Source organism: Agelaius phoeniceus, chromosome 1, assembly GCF_051311805.1.
Source record: "Agelaius phoeniceus isolate bAgePho1 chromosome 1, bAgePho1.hap1, whole genome shotgun sequence".
In the NCBI taxonomy this organism is placed as follows: Eukaryota; Metazoa; Chordata; class Aves; order Passeriformes; family Icteridae; genus Agelaius; species Agelaius phoeniceus.
In genome coordinates, this window is record NC_135265.1 from 47,518,933 (window position 1) to 47,538,209 (window position 19,277).

Below are 19,277 nucleotides of genomic sequence, written 5' to 3' on the forward strand. Positions count from 1 at the left end.
TTAATGAACTCCTGAGGACACTGGCAAAGCTTCAGCACTACTAAACTGTCTCTTACAGTCAATTTCCCTATCTTCATGGTACTGTTATATGGGTGGGTATCTGGGGAAGAAGAAAAAAGGGTCATTTATGAGAGTTGTACAATTTGGAAAGACAAATGTCTTCCCGATCATCAGCTTGTCCACATGCCAACAGAAAAATCTACTAGAATTCGCCTCTTTTGTTATTCTAGTCCAATTCTCTGTGAGGATGCTTGTTTAACAATGAAATAATTCTTTCAAATTAAATTGGCCAAGGGTTGGTTTATTATATTTGAAACAAAGGTGCCCAAGTATGGCATGCACAATATTAAAACAAGGTAGCTAAATAATTATATTAGAAGTTATTTTAGTGTTTTAGCATCATTCTTTTTTGTGTCAGAGGAACTAAATCTTGAGGATCATTTTGCCCTTAAGAGGTGACTAGAAGGTAATTAGCATTAGTTTCCACTGCATATGCAACAATTGACCAACTTCAAAGTATTTAGTGGTTTGGTTAGATTCAGATAAGCAACTTTGGGCTTGCATGTTTATCCAGGACTTATCTGAACTATTTGGGTTGAAGGAGGCAATGGCAACAAAACCTACAACTAACTGAAAGTTAATATTTTACATTAATAAAACACCAGCTATTTTTAAAGAAAGGAGCAGGAAAGACTGAAAAATTAGGACACACTCCTTGACTGATATGAATCACTTCAGCATTTTTAAAATTGATGTAGACCACTAATATTTAACTTCCTTCCATATTTGGAATCCTAAAGGTTTTCCTTATGGAGTATATGAGTCAGGATCAAATTTACTTATTAATGTCAAATCTTTGGCATACTCCTTAGAGTGTTCTCAGACTTTTTGAGTTCCCTTTTTGAAAACTTCCTCTGTAACCCTTTTAAATTTTTCTTTTAAGTAGGTATTCAGGCAGAAGTAAGTAGACAGCATTTAAGTGATAGTCCTAAGCTCTGACCTTGATTTATTAGTTTCTCTTGCTCTTCCTTTGAATGGTGGATGGAGAAAGATAGTTAATGTACTAATATTTCCAAAGGGCTTTTGGGGGGAGAAAAACAGCTTTAAAAGATTTTTAGGAACTTCAAGGATCTTCCCTCATACTCTGTTGTGGAAACTGACATCAGGGACTTCTGAAAACAAAATATTCAGTGACTTCTAGTTTCTAGGCCAAATATGGTGGACCTTTAACCATGGATGAGCCAGAAGGGCTTGACTGAGCTGGCACATAGAATGCAGCAAGTTTCACTCAGATGAATTAGGTGAGGCCCAGAAATATCCATGCTGTGAGTAAAGGGACTAGGAAAGTCCAGCTGTATGTTTGCAGGTGTCAGCTGAGAGATCTGTACATTGAAAGTGAGGTTCAGAAAAACTAGCTGGTATGTGGGCTTTGTTTCTTTTTCCTTTTGAAGACTGAGTAGTGGGTGTAGCTCTGGGGCGTCCAAAGGGCCCAGTGTCAGGGCACACCTGTGGCCAGAGACAGGTTAAAGCGTCACCCAGAGATTATAAAACACTCCTTTCTTACCCTTTTCAGTTCTGCCTGACTTTCAGCCTTCCCCCATAGCTTTTTATACTGGCTAACTCTCCCTTCCTTCATGCTGCCCCTTCTGCTGAGCATCTGCTGAAATCCAGCTCCCACCGCGCCTCGCACTGGTGTTGGATGGGAGCTGCTCTGTCTCCCTCATTCAACCTGCTGGCCCACACCAGAGAGAGCAGCCTTAGTCCCTCCAGTGCTTCTGCAGTCTTTTCCATTCTGGTTCCCATTTTTAAACTCCCCTTTAGGTGCCTGCAGACTCTCCTTACCATGGTTGTTCCTGGTGTGCCGTGCCTTTGCTGCTTTCCATAGGGACAATGCTGCAGGGCAGAGGGTTTTGTAGCACAGCTTGGATATGCCCTTCAGGCAAGAGCAGTGCTGACTATATGAGGGCAATACCTTCATGCTTTGTCGACCAGACTAATCCTTGAGCTGAAAATTTCACTTTAATATGCACATCTGTACATGCAGATTAGCCCAGGGTCATTAGCTTTCTTTTAGAAGAAACATTTTACATTAAAGAACATAATTGCTGAGCAAATATGTAAGGTATTTTTGCAGTTGCTATTTTCCAACCTAGCCCTTGATTCTTGATTCTGGTAAAATATACACACAGATATTTAACAACACAGCTTATTCCATGCTGAGTGTCCTGAACACTTGTAAACTGTTTCTCAGACTGGGACCAGCTTGACCTGGGCTTCAGCAGCTTGGGGATGTTAAACACATTGAATAGGCTCTGCAGTCATCAGGGTTTTCAGTGAGCAGTAAGTGAGACTGTGTTGCAAGATTAATTCAGTGGTTTTCAGAATGGAACTTCAAAATGCATAAGAGGAGTATAGGGCTGCACACTCTTCTCTTGATGTGTTATCCTGCATCTCTGAGAGCTCAGAGAACTGTATTTAATGCACTGAGAATCTGAATATTTCTTTATTATTCAAAATAATTTAATAGGGGCTTTTCTATTTAAGACTATGAGACTCATATGTATACTTTGTGCCTTTCAATGTTTGGCAAAGATGAAATTATCAGAGCCAATTTTGAGACTATTGGTCATCTCTTTTCAAAATATACCTCTTTCAGCTTAGGTAAGTGAAATGGCCACAGCATCTACAATTTTCTCCTGTGTTTCTCTGTATTTATCCTGGAAAAAGAATTTGATTACTGCAAATAATGAAGTACAAGCCTTCTGTTGTTTAGGAACTGAAATGGAGGCAGTTAACACATTTGCAAATGATCTTTATATATCATGATTCCTTTAAATTTTGTGTTGAATTCAAAATTATTTTAAGGAGATTTTAAGGTCCTGAGTACCTCAGAGCTGTGACTCTTGATCTTTTTTTTTACAGTAGGCTCAAAGATATACTGGTGTAGGGCTGATAAATTGCCTTTATTTTCAGAAGGATATAAAACTTATTCCAAAGCAGGACAGTGCACCCTACACAGCAGAGAAAGACACACATTAGTTGCTGAGGTAGGGTGTGGAAACAGAATGGTGCCCTGGGCATTGTTTGACTGATTGTAGTTCTGAGATTCTGTAGCTCCATGTACACGTCTGTGTTTCAAAGTCTTTGGCAAGACTCCTGTTGGTTTCATGGGCTCTTTGATCGAGCTAATTTTGAATAAAATATACTAGGAAAAAAAAAAAACAACCTAAAAGCAATAAATGGAAAATGGGCATTTTTCCCACAGAAAATGGGGTATGTGTTATTTCCAAATTTTTCTCAGAACCACTCTAGGTCTCCAAAGAATTATTTTTTAGTAGAAACTATTTTGCATTAATAAACTAACTCTTTTTAAACAAATATTATATTTCTACTTCGTAAGTTTTTTCTGGTCTTGCTTCTCTGGTGAGTTATTTTATTATTTTCTTTGTCTTCTTTTTTGGTTTCCTTTTTTGCAAAATACCAGAAAATGGCAAAAGAGAAAACCAAAAAGGAAGGGAAACTAGTAGAAACATATAATCGAAAAAGTGAAAATTAATGTTTGTTTTGGTGTTTGTTTTTTTCCAAGTGGCTCCATGAAAATTCATTTTGCACAAAATAAATGTGGGTTCATCCAGTGCATGGGTAAACAAACCTGTTTTCTGTTAACAAAGTTGTCATATAGCACAAAAAGATGAATAAAGCCAAACTCTATGAGAGTCCAAAATGTCTCTCCAGGAGATTCACCATACCCACATAGGACTTGATGGCTTTTAGTTCATGTGGATGGTGATCCTTCCTGTCATGAATATGAAAAGGCATTAAGGAGAGGTAGCTCTGCCAGTGTCAGCTCATCCCTGCTGAGCTGTGCTTGCTGAAGGGCTCTCCCGAGGGCTTTGGTTAATGGATGAAGATAGCATGGCCCAGCTACATGATGAATGCTTCCAGCTCTTCTTTTACCCTCTTTTCTCCCTCTCCCCATTCCAGTGCTTGAGTAACCAAGTAGCTCCTGAATGGACTGCAGAGCAAGCACTGACATCCATTTTTAAGTGACTTGTCCCTGATTTTGGTTTCTCTTGACCAGTCAGAGTTAGTAAGGAGTTTGGCCAGTTGGGCATCAGCAGCAGGTGTCTGGGACAGTGCTGCCAGTCCTCCCAGGACATGATCCTTCTCTTTCATCCCAGCTCTCTGCTCTACCTCTTCTGTTAACCCAGGGGAGAGGGTGGGTTGCATTTAGGATGCTACCCTGTGATCCTCAGCAGCAGCCTCCCACAAGATTTTGTTCAGCTGAACTGATGGGCTTCTCTCTCATCCTCTAGATTGCAGTTTTGAAGGAAAAACGTACAACAGCTCCATGAAATGGCACCTCCCCAGCAATCCCTGTGTTACATACCAGTGCCAGGTAAGGATGTCATAAAAATCGTGCTAATTGAGTTATAAGCTTTTCCCAGGAAATCCTGAGCCTTCATTTATCCAATCCAAATAACCTGAAATATTTTATGCCCAAAGCACAATATGGACTTTGCATTTAAAGTAATTTAAATCCACTTAGATGCAGTCAGCTATAACCAAATATTCAGAAGTATGGGTTTTAAATGACTTGAGTACCCCAATATCCAAACTTTGCTGAAGGAGAGGTACACAGCCATGCCATTTCCTGCTGTCTTGACTTTGAATTAAGTCCTCTTTTCTTCAGCATTCGAAGCCCTTTTGTGAGATACAAATTATTTTAGTAATTGGACACTTCTGTGTGTATGTGTCCATGAGTTTTACCTTTCTTTAAGAAAAACTCACAACAAAATCTTTTTTCCTGGGCTCCTGAACTGTTAACACAGTGGTATTTTTGGTAGCTTGGCTATCTACAAACATAACATTTTCAAGATTGTTGCTTGTCAGGTTCAAACCAAGTAATTATGTAGGCAATTTTAGCTTATGTCTGTAAATAGGTCTGCCATTTTTGCTGACAATTTGATCTGGTTTTAACAGTAACACTCAGGCAGCTACTAAGAATGGCAGTGAAGAGATTTGTGAGTATGAAGAGCTTCTACTAAGAGGAGATGAGAGTTTCAAGGGTTTTTTTCTCTTTTTCTCTAAAACTTCTGCTCTGTGGAACCAATTAAGCTTTGAAAATAAGTACACTGAGATGACTGAAACTGGACCAGTAGTCTGTATTTTTCCACCTAATGAAAAGAAATTCACTACATCAATATGTTGCATGAAATGGTCTCTTCTTTATTGCCTGTTTCAGTGTCAAAATGCAAAACTGGGTGATTCTGTTTACCCTAGATCCACACATTTAAAAAACAATTTGGCCTTGCCTCAAACAGCTGTAAGTAAAAAAAAAGGTAGCAGCTTTTATGCATAGATCCTCACACCCAGGTTTGTTCAGGACTCTTGACTTCTCGAATAAGTACAGGAAATGTTAATTCACTAATACTTATCAGGAAAAGTATCAAAGATAAGTGTCTCCCCTCTACAGAACAAGATGCTTTTATCTGCTTACTAAGACCATTTTCCTCCAATAGGAGAGGGAGGAGAATGCCTTGTGTCTGGCCTGTTTTCACCAGAGCTGCATGGCAGATTACCGAGGTTAAGGATTCCTGATAAAGCAGGATTCCTTTCCCTAAGAGGATACTTGGTTTTTTTACCTGATGCATTTTAAGGCAAATCCCATGTCTGGAGTCAGGGAGACTGAAGTGGCTCTTTTGAGTGTGGATTAACCTGAATCCTGATACCAGGCAGCAGGTACAGAAAGAAAAGAAGTTTTGAAAGCCAGTGCTTTTCAACATGTGCTGGGCTTCAATTCTACTGAATGTAATTGTGAATTTTTACTTGTTAAAGCAACTGCAATGCTAACAGTGAATGTGTCTTATCTGCTTCTTTTCCAGGAAGGAGTGATAGTAGAATCAGAAGTACAGTGTGTTGTTCACTGCAAAAACCCTTCCAAACTCAGGGGAATGTGTTGTCCTGTGTGTCCAGGTGAGATTTCATGGCTAAGATGCTATTCTACATGTGCAGCTGTATTTCTTATGATAATCATCATCACCTGGGAGGCTGCCTCTAACTTATCTGCTATACTCAAAAATTTACTAAAATGTGGGCTGGTGACTCACAATGATCAATATAACACAGATTTATTAAGATTTATTTAATATGCTTTATTAGAGGACATGCAGACCAGGGGATGCAGGGGCAATATCCTGTGCTAATATTCACAGGTGTGTTTGTGTCATTTTTTAGAGGGTCTGTAAGGTGGGTTTGCATGACCGATGACCATGATTTTGTGAGGAAGGGAAGGATAAGAGTAATCATAAAAAAGGAGATTAACTTATGAAGGGGAGTGAGAATGGGTTTGCCTTTGTGAAGTGCAGTGGCAAATTGCCATTTTTTTTAGGTTAATTTGATTTTATCAGTGATTTTGAAGGTAAGCATTGCTCCAGTTGTGATATAATGGATTTATTATATTTTGATTAGTTATAATATCTGCTAATATCTAGTATAAACTCAGGGAGTAAGAATGAATTATTAAAAAGCAAACAGCCAAAAAAACTGCTTTAAAGGCAATTCTAATGGGAGACTTGCCTCAACTTCATTTTTGCATATTAATGTGCTGTAGAAGGATGTTTGCTTTCCCCCTCTCCCCCCACCTCCTCCCCCCAAAAGACATTTAGGGTTCCTCAAGGATTTGTTCAGGATTTGTTTTCTTCTGAAATGATCCTCTCTCTCCAACTACCTGAGAGGAAGTTGTAGCATGGTGGGGATTGGTTTCTTCTCCCAGGCAACCAGTCACAGGACAAGGGGACACAGTGTCAAGATGTGCCAAGGGAGGTTCAGTCTCCCCTGATGATACCAGGAGGAATTTCAGCATGGAAAAGGTTTTTAACCTTGTAATGGGCTGTCCAGGGTGTTGGAGTCACTATCCTTGAAGGTGCTCAAGAAATGACTGGATGTGGCACTTAGTGCCATGGTCTACTTGACTAGATGGTAATCAGCCAAAGGTTGGACTTGATATTTTGGGAGTCTTTTCCACCTGAAACAATTCCATGATTCTGTATTGGAGACGATGGTACGATTTACTTTTCATATTGTTGTATGGTGGGGAGTGTTAGGGAGAAAAATCAGCATTCTACCTTGAGCCAAACTTATTCAAATGCTGTTTTCCAGGTTGTGTATTTGAAGGGAGACTTTACAATGAAGGAGAAGAATTTAGGCCTGAAGGAAATAAATGTACCAAGTGCTCTTGTATTGTAAGTATTTGCCTTTTGGCATTGTATCTCCCTGTATGAACTTCAAAAGGCACATTATTATTGCCATAACAAAGCAAAAAATATAAGGAATCCCACACTATTATGTTTTCTTCTCTTGGAATTCAGGTCTCTGTTGAAGAATTTATGGCATTAATACATTGTATCACTCACAATTTGAGTTTATAATCTTTTCCACTGTATGCAGGTGGAGCAGGTTATTTGGAAGAGGGCTGATCTGTTGAATTAGCTGTGCCTTTTTTGTGATAGGATCATGCAGGAGGAGACAGAAATCTTTTTGGCCTTCATCTGTTGATCAGCATTTATTAGATGCTTCCTTAAGCCAAACTTTTCCAAGGATTCCTTTCAACTACATACAACAAGGGCCTTTGCTCTGAATTACTGAGTGAAAGAATGAGGGTTGCCTCCTGTGGCTGTCCCAGGTGGATTTTTGGCTTGACGCTTGATGAAAAGGTCATATCCTGGATTTTATTCTTGACTAGCAACAATATAGAGAGGAAGTAATAATTGTGTCCTTTGAGTAATGAGTGCAGACTTCTTTTTCACTTCCATTAAGTTAAAAGATAATGCTGTATGAGTTGGGGCGGATAGCTTTGGCTTCCTTTCTGTAATCTGTGAGATGAGCAAAACACAAAGTTCAAATTGCTGCTTTTGTTGCAATTTGTGGGCCGGTTATCAGCAAAATATGTAAGGCTATACATTTCAGTAGAATGCCAAGAAATTAGTCAGTACCAGATACAGTTCTCCTGCATCATTAAAATAAAATCAAAAAAGGAGGAGGGAATGATAGACTTCAAAAATTGACGTAATTTTACACATACACAGTGATTTAATGAAGCTGCTGCAGAGTACTTGAACTGTTCTGTGGGGAAAAAATTCCTGGTAATCTGCAAAATTAATTTACACTAAGTCATCACTGATCCTGCGGAGATCAGGGTGCTAAGGTAATTTTTTAAGGAAGTTTTAATCCTGTAATAATGAAAACATCACACATGTCACAGTGATATATGCCCTGGGCTCCTGCTCTGCTGAATGCCTTCAGTCTCAGGCTGAGAACTCCCTCTGTACTTAGTGGGTCCCTTTCTCACTTCAGCTGTAAAGCAGCAGCTTTACACTCTGGCTTTCCTTATGTTCCTCAGTGTAAGGCAGGTCTGAATGGTTGAGAAGTCTGTGGAGACATGCTTGAGTCTTTTTGGGTTCTGCTTTGCTCTTTCATAAGTACTGTACAGACATTGCCTATTGCCCAGTTAATGGTGTACCAGCATCTCCTTGATCAACTTTCCTTTGTTCTCTGACTGTCAGAAGCTTCTGTGCAGAGAAGAGCATTGGAGGGAGGTACCTTTACACTGGAGAGCAGTGTAAAGAAATAAAAGAATAAAGGGTCACACCTGAAGATCTGACTTTGAGTTACCAGTCTCAGCTGTGTTAGAGAAGGGAATGCATCAACTATTGAGAATAAGAAGTTTAAAACCACTTAACTATCCCTTCCAAGAAAGACACCATGATTGTTTTGGATGTTAATGGCATCTGTTTAAAATGTCCAGCTCTCCATTTGAATCTTTCTGACAGCTAAAGAGCATCAATGTGTAAGCCACACCAGACCTTCCTTCCGTCTTTCTGCAGAGTCTTTTTTACCCTCTTGCCAGTCTCCCCCAGAAATGGAAACTGTGCTTATTCCTATGTGATTTAAATTTGAAGTAAATAAAGGGGGCATTCTCAGGGCTGTGATAGCAGTTTGCTGCCTGCTTTGCATCCCTTTTGGGAATGGGTCCTCAGTGAATCTCTTATCTAAGCAGTTGGTGGATGGATGTCTATTTGAAGATACCTATCTATTCATGCAAGGTGATAGAAACAGGCTTGTGTGTGATGTGCTGTAATTTGTGCAGGCTTTAACAGATGGATGGAAGCTCTTCAACCCAAGTGATATTTTTTCTGGGATTTCAGTCTTTTGTGGAAACTTGGCATAGGAAGTAGCACAAAGTGTTGCTAAGGTACTTTGGGGATATTATACTTTATACATGGTATCCAGCTACTCTCACTTCAGGGTGAATTCTGCATTTTCTTGGGAGCAAGCTCTTCAAATGATAGAGTTCTGGAGTCCACAGACCATCACTGTCCCAGGGGTAGCTCAAACTTGGGACTACAGATGCCACTGAACAGGAAGAAAGTAAAGAGGGATGGCTGTGGTTTGTTTTCCTGGAGAGATGTAGGGTTGATCTGCTAAGGCTGACCTCACTAAATGTATTAAAATGAGGAATTACTTAGATAAAGTGATTTTGTTGTTGCAAAATGATGTACCCAGAAGTAAGTACACATCTTCAGATCAGGACTGTGGGAACACATTTTTGGACAGCACTTTGGTAGGTCAGGTTTGTGGTATTATCAGCTCCAAATGGTGCCGACTAGATCCTACTGAGCTCCCAAAGAATGTGAAATGGCTGTTGTTTGTTTATTTGTTTTTAACACATTGTTTGTGTAAATAAAGACATAAATGGGATCCTGGGAGCTGGGGGTCCCCATCTGGGTGAAGCAGACTGGCCAGTTGCAGGGCTTCCTATGTGTTCCGTGGCCCTGGAGGGCAGAGAGAGCAACGGCATGGCTGCACCTGGGAAATTCACTCGGACCTTACCTGCTGGGTGCTCAACTCATTAATGTGGTTCCTGTTTAACACCACTTGTGGTCCTAGCTATTGTCTACTGAAAACCAGACCTAACCCACCAAGCTCATTTCATGGAGGTCAGCGAAACCAGCCATTAACTAATAACTTTTGGGCTGTTACTGAGCCAGGCGGTGCTCGCGGCGGCGAGGCGGAGATGAAAGGCCCTGTATTCCATTACCGCTCTCCTAAGTGAGCTGCTCCTTGGGGCCACTAAGATTTCTTGCTGAAAATGAGAATGTATCACCTCTCACTCAATGCATATTGCCTGTCAGGAGTGAACGAGCTGGCTTTTAATGACTCAGTTTCCCTGGGGAGAGGCATTTGTGTAGGAAAGGTGGACGGGATAATAGGGATCTCCTCGCACCCCGGCTGAAACCCAGCTGTCTCACTATAATTCATCTGTCTGGCCTGTTCCTGCTTTTCGTGATAGGCCAGTGGCCTGTTCTAGAGAAACCCTGGCTGTTTTCCCTACCATAAGCACCTACTTAAATGAAGGACTGGCTTCTTTAATCAAGTGTTATTTCTCAGATACTACTTTTATGAGGTCGAGAGTGTGTTTCTGCTTGCACAGTAAGAGCACTTGGCTTACATGTTTCCTTTCCTACAGCCTGCATTAAAATAGTCAGACTATGATTATCGTAAATGTTTTCATTTTCTCCTTTGATGTAGCACGTTTGGGAAAAAAAAAAAAAGTGGAGGGGGAAGGAGACAGGGCTAGGGAGGGAGGAGAGGAGTTTTGGCAGGAGAGTGACCTTGCATGAGAGCGGTAACCATGGAGAAGCTTATCTTTAGGTGGTAGTATCCAAACTCATAAGTAGCCCCTTTTGACTCCTTTGAGCGCTGTTGCCCAGACCGTGGGCGCTGCGTGTTGCGGCATGCGAGGCATGCGCCCGTGCGAGGCACCGCCACGCCGGGAGCGCAGCCCTGCGCCGGCCTCACTCCGCACCCCTGCCGGGAGAAGGGAAGCGGACCTGCTTGGGAAATGGAGGCTGGGTTATGGCCTTGCTGGGAGTGGGAAAAGTTGCGCTGTCTGTCTGTCCTGCAGAGAGACATGTCCCGGGGACGACCATCAGCAGGGTGGTTATGTGAGTTTGGTCCCCAAACAGCATCATTTCACAAAAGCAGTGTTGTCCTCCTAGCTGCTCTTCCAAAGTGATTTGGAAGGAATAAAACCCAAATAGCTGGAAGCAGAGCACAGGGATTGGAGGCTCTTGGAGAGCTGAGTCAAAAAGGAGCTTCTGCTCAATCTCCTTTGCATCATCATCGAGGGCTTTTAAACCACTGCTCAGAGGGTTTCAAGATGTGCCCAGCTACTGGTCTGCAGGTGTACTGTGGGTCTGTGTGTGTGCAGGAAATGTCTTGTCACTTATATTCCTGCATGCTAGGATACAAATACTGAATAATAAACATTCTGCACAAAGAAAAGGAAATCACAGCGGCAAAATCTGTTTCTAAATCAATGAGTAACAGACGTTTCAGCTGTGATAAGTAATGAGAAACTACATATGTAAGTGTTTTGGATGCTGAGGGTGGAATTAATCTTGTCTAGCTGCAGCTATTCAGAAGTAATATGTCTGATCTGAACTACTTATCTGGGCTCCTCTTCAGTTAATTCAGGGAGAGAGAGAGGTGGGATAGATTACTCTCTGCAGATGCTTATCTTCCTCCACTAACTCGAGGAGGAGCCTACCCAGCTCCTGGCCCCAGAGATGGCTGAAGATAGCCAAGACCGATCCTGCCCCTGCAGTCAGCTGGGTGATTAAGCACCCTGATACTGCTTTAAAGGCTTGGCTTTAGCTGGTATTGGGAGCTGCTGGAAAACATTCCCACCACAAAAGACAGTGGGGGAGGTACGCCAGCCTACTGGGAAGCTCAGGGGAACGCGGAATTAAATGTATCCTTAGTGAAGGCTGAGGATAATTCAAATTCAAATTTCCATCCTTAGTGCAGTGCCAAATGCTGATCTTCCCAAATTTCCATGAACTTCAGCTGCTTTGATTCAGCTCCAAACTGCAGCAGACACTGTCTGCCCTTACTCTGGGGCTAAGAAACAGAGACAAGGAGTTGTAGTGAGGGGTGGAAAAGCAAAGAGTTGGTCTTTTGGTAGGAGCAGTGTTCACATTTTCAAAGTTAGTGACATAAGTGAAGTGGTTGGTTTATGGGTGGATGCAAATGGAGATGCAAAAGGCAGTGTTCAGAAATGGGATGTGGAGGGTTGGTCACTGTGTCTCTCTGGGAATACCCCATAGTTTTGTTTGCAGGCTTTTTGCAAGGCTAGAGAGTTTGGCCTTCCCAGTAGCCTAATAAAAAAACAGTCCTGCAGGTGGGTGAAGTGTGGTTGTGAAGGTGGGTGTGGAAGACCAAGGACTTGGTATGTGCTGAACTTCAGCGAGTAAAATAATGCAGCATGGAGACAGGCATTCTCCTGTTATTTATATTTCCTTTATCTGATTTTCTTCAGACTTCAAAAGGTATACCTGCTTTCATGGGGATTGTACACTACCTAGGCCATGTCTAAAATATTAAATTCCTTAAATTTTGGAAATACCAGTGTTTCAAAAAAAATTTGGACATTTAAAAAGAAAAGGTTAAAACCAGTGTGTTTTTTCTTTTATCAACATGCATAGCCATTTAAAATATTTTTTTCTGATTTCTCTCAAAAAACACACCTCTGAGAAAAAGTTAAAAATTATTTTAATAGGAGTCAAGAAGCAAAGTTAAAAATAAATACTAAAAATATTAACAATTTTTCTGAAATAGCAGTAGACTGTGGCATAGCAGTACAAGTGGGCATGATTCAGTGTAAATAATTTTTATTCATAAGCACTTGAGATCTTAGAATTTCAGAAACAATTTTCTGTGTTAAAGTCTCATTTCCTCCCTCTGTGGATACTTGGCTTTCATCCTATGTCTCTCCTACCTGCAGAGCTTCCTAGCTCACCTACTCAGAGTGTGTTCCCAGCTCAGGCTGCAGAAGCCCTTCATCATACTTTTAATTTTGGTGGGGATCAAATGAGTCTTTCTATGCAGCGAGAGACTGTGCCCTGTTTGGGTGCATTCCCAAGGGAATAGAGGTATTGAGCAGCTCCCTGAAGGTATAGAATACTCTTTAAGGATCATGGGCTCAGAACACACAGCCTCTTTCTCATATCCATTTCTTTCTTCCTTAAGCCTTTTTTCTTGCCCCTCCTACTCTTCAGGGTTCAGCTCAAATTTTCCTTCCATGCTTCAGCATGGTCCTTGTTCCTCAGCTGTGCAGTCAGAGGAGTCTGCCTCAGCTGTTCTTCCTTGTCCATCGTTTCATATAGGTAGCACTACCCAGTTACTATTTCTGAGATGACATGTATGAGCATGTTGTGCTTTATACTCTAAAGACCTGTATTCTGTCCCTGAGAGGAAAAAAATGTGGAAAAAGAAATGTGAAGAAAGATGAAAGCATGATTTAGCAGATTTCTGTGGGGAATTTCTCCTGTTAGAAAACGAGGGTAGAAATGCTGAGGAATTGGAGGAAAGTGCTCTAACTTTATAATGCTCTTGTTTAGACAGAGACTGTCTTTCCAGTTTTATGATCAAAGATGGTATTGTGATAGTGAATGAATTAAGTGACACTAGAAGCCATGAAAGACTTAAAGCTTCTTGGCTACCTGAGTGGCCCAAATGAATGCTGATTAACAATACTCCTGAACAGGGCATTGCAGTACAGAAAAAAAGTGTCCAGGACTTCTTGTCATTTAAAGGAAATAAATACACAAAGCGGGGTGGATTTTGCATTCCTAAAGCATATAAAGAAAACAATAATGCTGACCACTTTTAAATGGTGATAATAAGGGCTTATACCACGAGTGCAGGTTGCTGTTGTTCCTGAAAGAAAAAGGAACAGAGCTTATGCTGTCAGGTGTCTGTTCCCTGTTAAACTTTTCCTAATTAACAGGCTGAGATTGATTATTCTTACTGACAAAGAAGAATTAACTAGACTGAGCTTTAGCAATAAAGGAGAGCTGTTAACAGGCAGCTTCTGATGAGAGGACTATTTTTTATGGGCATTGGGGTGCAATGAGGACTGCAAACATCTCTGCTGTAACTCACTCCTTGCAAAGGCAAGGATCTATCTTCAAGTAAAAACAAAGCAGTAAGATGGCAGAAAACAAAGAACCTGGTTAAAGTAAGCAAACAAGCAAAAAAAGGAACCTGCTGTCCGTCAGGGGATGAAAAGCTTGCACGTGGTTCCAGAAGTGCCCAGTGAAGACAAAGGTTTTATGAGAGAGACTGCAGCAGTTCTTGTAAGTGGCTTCAAATGAGAATGCGTGTGGCATCTCGTGGGAAGGCTTGTGTGCAGAATTGATTTGGGTCTAAAAGATTCCTACAAATTGTGGTAGGAAGCAGTAAAAGCAATAGCTTGTCAATTAACAGGGCCTTTGTTTGCCAAACATTTTATGGAGAGTCCAAGACCCTTTTGGCTGGTGGTACAATGAAGGGAAGGCTGAAAAGAGAGTAGGAGTGCTTGCCTTTCATGTTTGTCATCCTTTCAGTTTAAATAAACTTGGATGTCACAGGTTTGGGGCTTGTTATCAGATAACAATAGTTAATGATTTTAAACTTGCACACAGCCCTCTGTGTCCTTAGAAAAGATGGTTTAGTACACACAATCCTAGTAAATTAATTTACAGGAGAGCTTAATTAACTGCATAGCACCTACTTGTTTTCCTCTCTCTGATTTCAAAAGCAAAAAATGAAATAAAGTATTGGAGAAAATATATTGTTACATATGGGGCTTTAGGTTTTATCATAGAATCACAGAATGTTAAGGGATTGGAATAGACCTTAAACATCACTTAGTCCAACCTCTGCTCCCACTAGACCAGGTTGCTCAAGACCTTATGCAACCTAGTTTTGAATGAAAATGAATATTAGCTCAGTTGGCTACAGCATGATGCTAATAACACCAAGGTTGTGGGTTTGATTTCTGTATGGGCTATTCACCTAAGAGCTGGACTCAATGATCCTTGTATGTCCCTTCCAACTCAGAATATTCTGAAATTCTGTGATTTTCCACCTGTCTTTCTTAAGTTTGACCTTGTACCACTTTGGGTATTGAATTATTTTAGTTAATCATGTTATTGTTGTTGACATTGCTCCTATTAAATATATTTTGTAGAAGATGTAAAGTGAAACTTGGGATCAATAAGTTTGAATTGCTGTTGAGCTCTAGTGTGCTTGCCAAATTCCATTTTGACTTACTATCGCTCCACCTAAATTCTCCTTGCTCTTTCTACTGCATCCTACAGCATTGTTTTTGTTTTCTGTTCTTGAAGCATTTTGTGTTGATAAGAGAGTAGGTTTCCAGCTTTAACTGATAAACTAGTCTCCAGCTGGAAATGTGATAAATTAACATTTTTAAAAACAAACTAGTTGTATTGAAAGGATAGCTAAAGCTCCTTGGATTCCATCAACTTTTTAAATGTTAGCAAAAATACCTACTATTTTTGCCTTATTTAATGATTTGAGACAAACACATTGGATAGTCAAGGGGAGTAAAATGATACCCAGCAAATTATTTTCAGGATTGTGACAGGCTGTAACTTTTTCATACAATGCATCCTGTTAGGCTGAGAGCAGAATAGGCAGAATAATTCATTGGCTGTCAAAATAGACATGGGAAACAGAAAAGGAAAAAAAGAAAGTGCTTTGAGACATGACAGTGATTTACTCCCTTGGGTTTAACCTGTCAGAAATAGAATGTGACTAGGTGCTAAACTATCAACATCCTTGGCACTCTGCTGTGGGTACATCAATGTGAAGCAAAGTTGCAGAAATCCTTGCAGGCAGCAAAGGGTCAGGAGTGGGATGTAAACACCCAGCTTCTGGTGTGGGTGCCTGAATATGAAAGGTGATGCCTTAAAAATGCTTTCTAACTCCAGCCATAGAAATTGCCTGAATGTCTTAGCTTTCTTCCAGGAAGTTCCACTCCCACGGTACCTAAACTTCTGTCCCCAAACATGACTAGAACACCATTAAACTTAACAACTCCAAGGTTCATTGAAAACCCAAGAAGTTTTCAGCTCTCTGCCAGAAGCTTTGTAACGAAGCATCAAGATTTTCTACAGAAAGCAGATGTGTGTGTGTGTGCATGTGCTGGTTTTTTTTTTTTTTTTAACTGGAGTTACTGGCATTACTTGTTATTTTGTGCTAAAATCATTGGCATGGAAATTTCTTTATTGCCCCTACTTGGGTGTCAGAGTCGATGCAATTGAAAGACCAGATTTCCAGCACTCAGATCTCATGTTTGAGGCATTGGAGCCCAAAAGGATTTAAGTAGCTTGCATGCTTTGTATGGTTCCTTTTCCCTTTTTTCTTTTCCTTCTCCAGAACACAGCATCAGGAATTTTCTGAGAGTAGGACAGAAGCTAATGTGCCTTTGCCAACAGAATCCTTCTTCACAGGAAAAAACAGAGCCAGTCTCAACTCTGAGAGCATAAAAATGAGGAGAGTCTTGTTCCTTTTACTACCCTCTGCCTTGCACCCATATACTCAATATTCTCAAGAAAAATTTGAAAATGAGTTAAGGCATGCAAAAATAATTAACTGCAAGAAGTGTAAGGATTTTCTTCTTTTCAGTGCTCTGTCTGTTCTCTGCCCTCTCTCCTAGGGGCAGCATAACTTTCCTTCTCCTGGATGCAGATGAATAGCAATTCTTCCTAGCAGTCTCAGTTGTTGATGTACTATTTATTCTTTCAGCAGCCAGCTGAACTGCCCTGCTCCCTGTCTTTTGAGGTCAGTTTTTTAAATTCCCAAAGGTTCTTGCAATTACCATTCCTCCCCCTCTAGGTTTTTTAGTGCTGCACTTAAGCAAGTATGTGTATGTCTGGGATGATGCAGGGAGGGAAAATCCCATGTTTATTATATCTTCTATTCTCCACTGCTTTTTGTAGTTGACAGGCACATGTAAAGTCTTGTATCAGCAAGACTTACACAGCATCTGCTGCTGTGACTTTGTCTCTTTTGACTGTGAGCCTGATTCTAACTTTGAGAGCATTTTATGAAGTAGCTAAGTGGGAATAGGGCCCATAAAAGTTGACACCTGGTGGAAACCAAGCCAGGGAGGCATTTTCTTTCCCCGTGGTGGTGTTACATTCCTTGTGGTCTGCAGTAATAGTTCTGCCTCCTGAAGTACGGGCTGTGGGGTTTTACTCCATGTTCAAGTTGCCATTGCTTGGAGCTTTAGCATTTGTGGTATTTGGAGGACACATTTTCACTTCCTGAGTATTCAGTGCAGTAGAGGTAACAGCAAGTGATTATATAAAATGAGTAATAAGTTACAGGCTTGTGTGAGGATGGAGGGAGAAGAAACACTCTTGTACATCCACAGAAGTATCATCAACCTGTGTAACACATTTGCTGTCATTCTGTTGAGAACAGCATCTTGCAGTGTTTCTCTGAGTCAGAGAAGAGGCTAATGAGGATACTATTAATATATCTAAAGGTACTTTTAATATGATCAAAGGGACTTTTTGCAGTTTTCATAATGAGTGCCTGTTTCTATTTCTAAATATCTTATCCGTGTGCCTCTCATTGCTGAAAGTCTCTGGGAAATCCTTATCTCAGACTTTCTTCAAACTTATGGAAAGATGGCAAAGTTCCCAAAGTTGACTTGGATTTGACTTGCTTGTTCCCTGATACTGCTCTTCAGACTTCAGTGTGGTGCCTGGTATACTCTGATTATAATAAGTTTTTGATTGCTAGTCTGATTTTTCTTGTAGGGCAATGGGTTCCAAACAGAGAGGATGTTCCCTTCTCAGTATGGAACAAGGTTTAGCAGAAGGGAGCCAAGTCATGCCTAGGGAATAATTTTGTCCTTCATGATGTGGTGGTTGCAAAATAATGTGTGAAGCACACAGTGCTCTAAGGAAGCAAGCAGGGCTCCAACTGCCTGGCACCCCAGAGCTGCTACAGAAAACAAAGGTGCTGGCTTGCCCAGGAAAACCCAGGGATATCCAGACAGTACAGAGATTAAAATCTGTAATTCCCAGCTCCCCACAAAATCCTCATCCCTCCTTCATTTTGAGCTCTACCTTTTTTAAATACTTACATTTATTAAGGTGAGGAAGCATGCATAAGCTATATCCTAGAAGTGGGCAGATGAAAGCAAAGGCAAAAAGAGAATTAATAATTTCTGGTGTCCAGGATTTATAAGGTATTTGTGCCCTTGCAAACAAAGTAAACCAGTCATGATGGGAGTAGGAGCTTTAAGTCAGTATCATAAAAAAAATTCTAAAATCTCATTTGAAGTTCATATCAACTTTGATCAGATAGCAGATTTCTCCTAGGGATGACAATTGCCCACAGAAGGAAAACTAAAATAAAACATAGCATACCACACATGCCTAGTCAGAATAGCCTGAAATATTCATATCTGGAATGCCAACAAGCATATTTGTGGTTCAACTACAAAATAAATAACAATTTAATACTATTAATTCAAAATTATTTAAGCACACAATCTCTGGGTAGTGTATAATACGAAATGCATTAACTCTGCTTCCCCATTTCCCCAGTGCTGAACAGGAATTTGAATGAAATTTAGTCTTCTATGATAGCTTTCAAAATTACTGGCTTAATAAATCAGAACCAATATGTTGAAAATGTGTAGGAGTTTGACAATTTGTCTTCAACAGCCATAATACCAGAATGAGGATGTGTCAGCCCTATGAAATATTATCAAGATTTTTTTTGCAGTCTGTTGACAGAAATGAAGTTGCTGGAGTTTTTTTTAGCATTCAGGGTTTCAGCATTTCAGTACAGGAATGAAAGCAATGAAAAGAAACAGGATGGAATTTAAAAAAAATGATAACTTATGATTGTGCTCTTAGTTTTGAATTTGGCTCCAAAATGTACGTGTCTTCAAATAAGACAGTGATGAATTCCACCACCTCATTCTCAAATGAGAAAGTCTCAACAGCACTGGCTTTGAAATGCTGGTGCTTATAGAAGTTTTTTCTAGTCCTTTTAATCCAAATTTCATTTAGACTCCATGTCTCCTCCTTTTATCTGAATTAAACGATGCTGAACTTAAAAAGTTACAAATATTTAAAAGAATGTGGTTTTCCATGATAAAATTGAGATAACTTTGTTCATAAAAATGGAATCCAGGAACTGAGTTGGATGGGATAAAAATGAGGAACTAATTATGTCCACTGCATAATTTTATCACCTATTGCTAGTGTGCTGTCAAAACAGCAGACTGCTGTCTTTGGAGATGACTATGTGGTATCTCTAAATTTTGAAAAACAAACTGGTTTTTGTGTAATCCCACACAACCCACGATTTCCTGGTTTAATTAGGTTCATTTCAGTAGTGCT

At 40.3% G+C, this 19,277-nt stretch overlaps 1 protein-coding gene across 5 annotated transcripts in view; it reads left to right on the forward strand.

Moving 5' to 3' along the window:
- The window catches only part of BMPER (BMP binding endothelial regulator), a 147,958-nt gene that overhangs the window by 32,091 nt on the left and 96,590 nt on the right, over positions 1–19,277 (forward strand). For all 5 annotated transcript variants that reach the window (XM_077178303.1, XM_077178318.1, XM_054629502.2 and 2 more), the window contains 3 exons: positions 4,317–4,399; positions 5,886–5,976; positions 7,162–7,244. In XM_077178303.1, the coding sequence (XP_077034418.1) occupies positions 4,317–4,399; positions 5,886–5,976; positions 7,162–7,244 (257 nt within the window). The remainder of the gene's footprint in view (positions 1–4,316; positions 4,400–5,885; positions 5,977–7,161; positions 7,245–19,277) is intronic.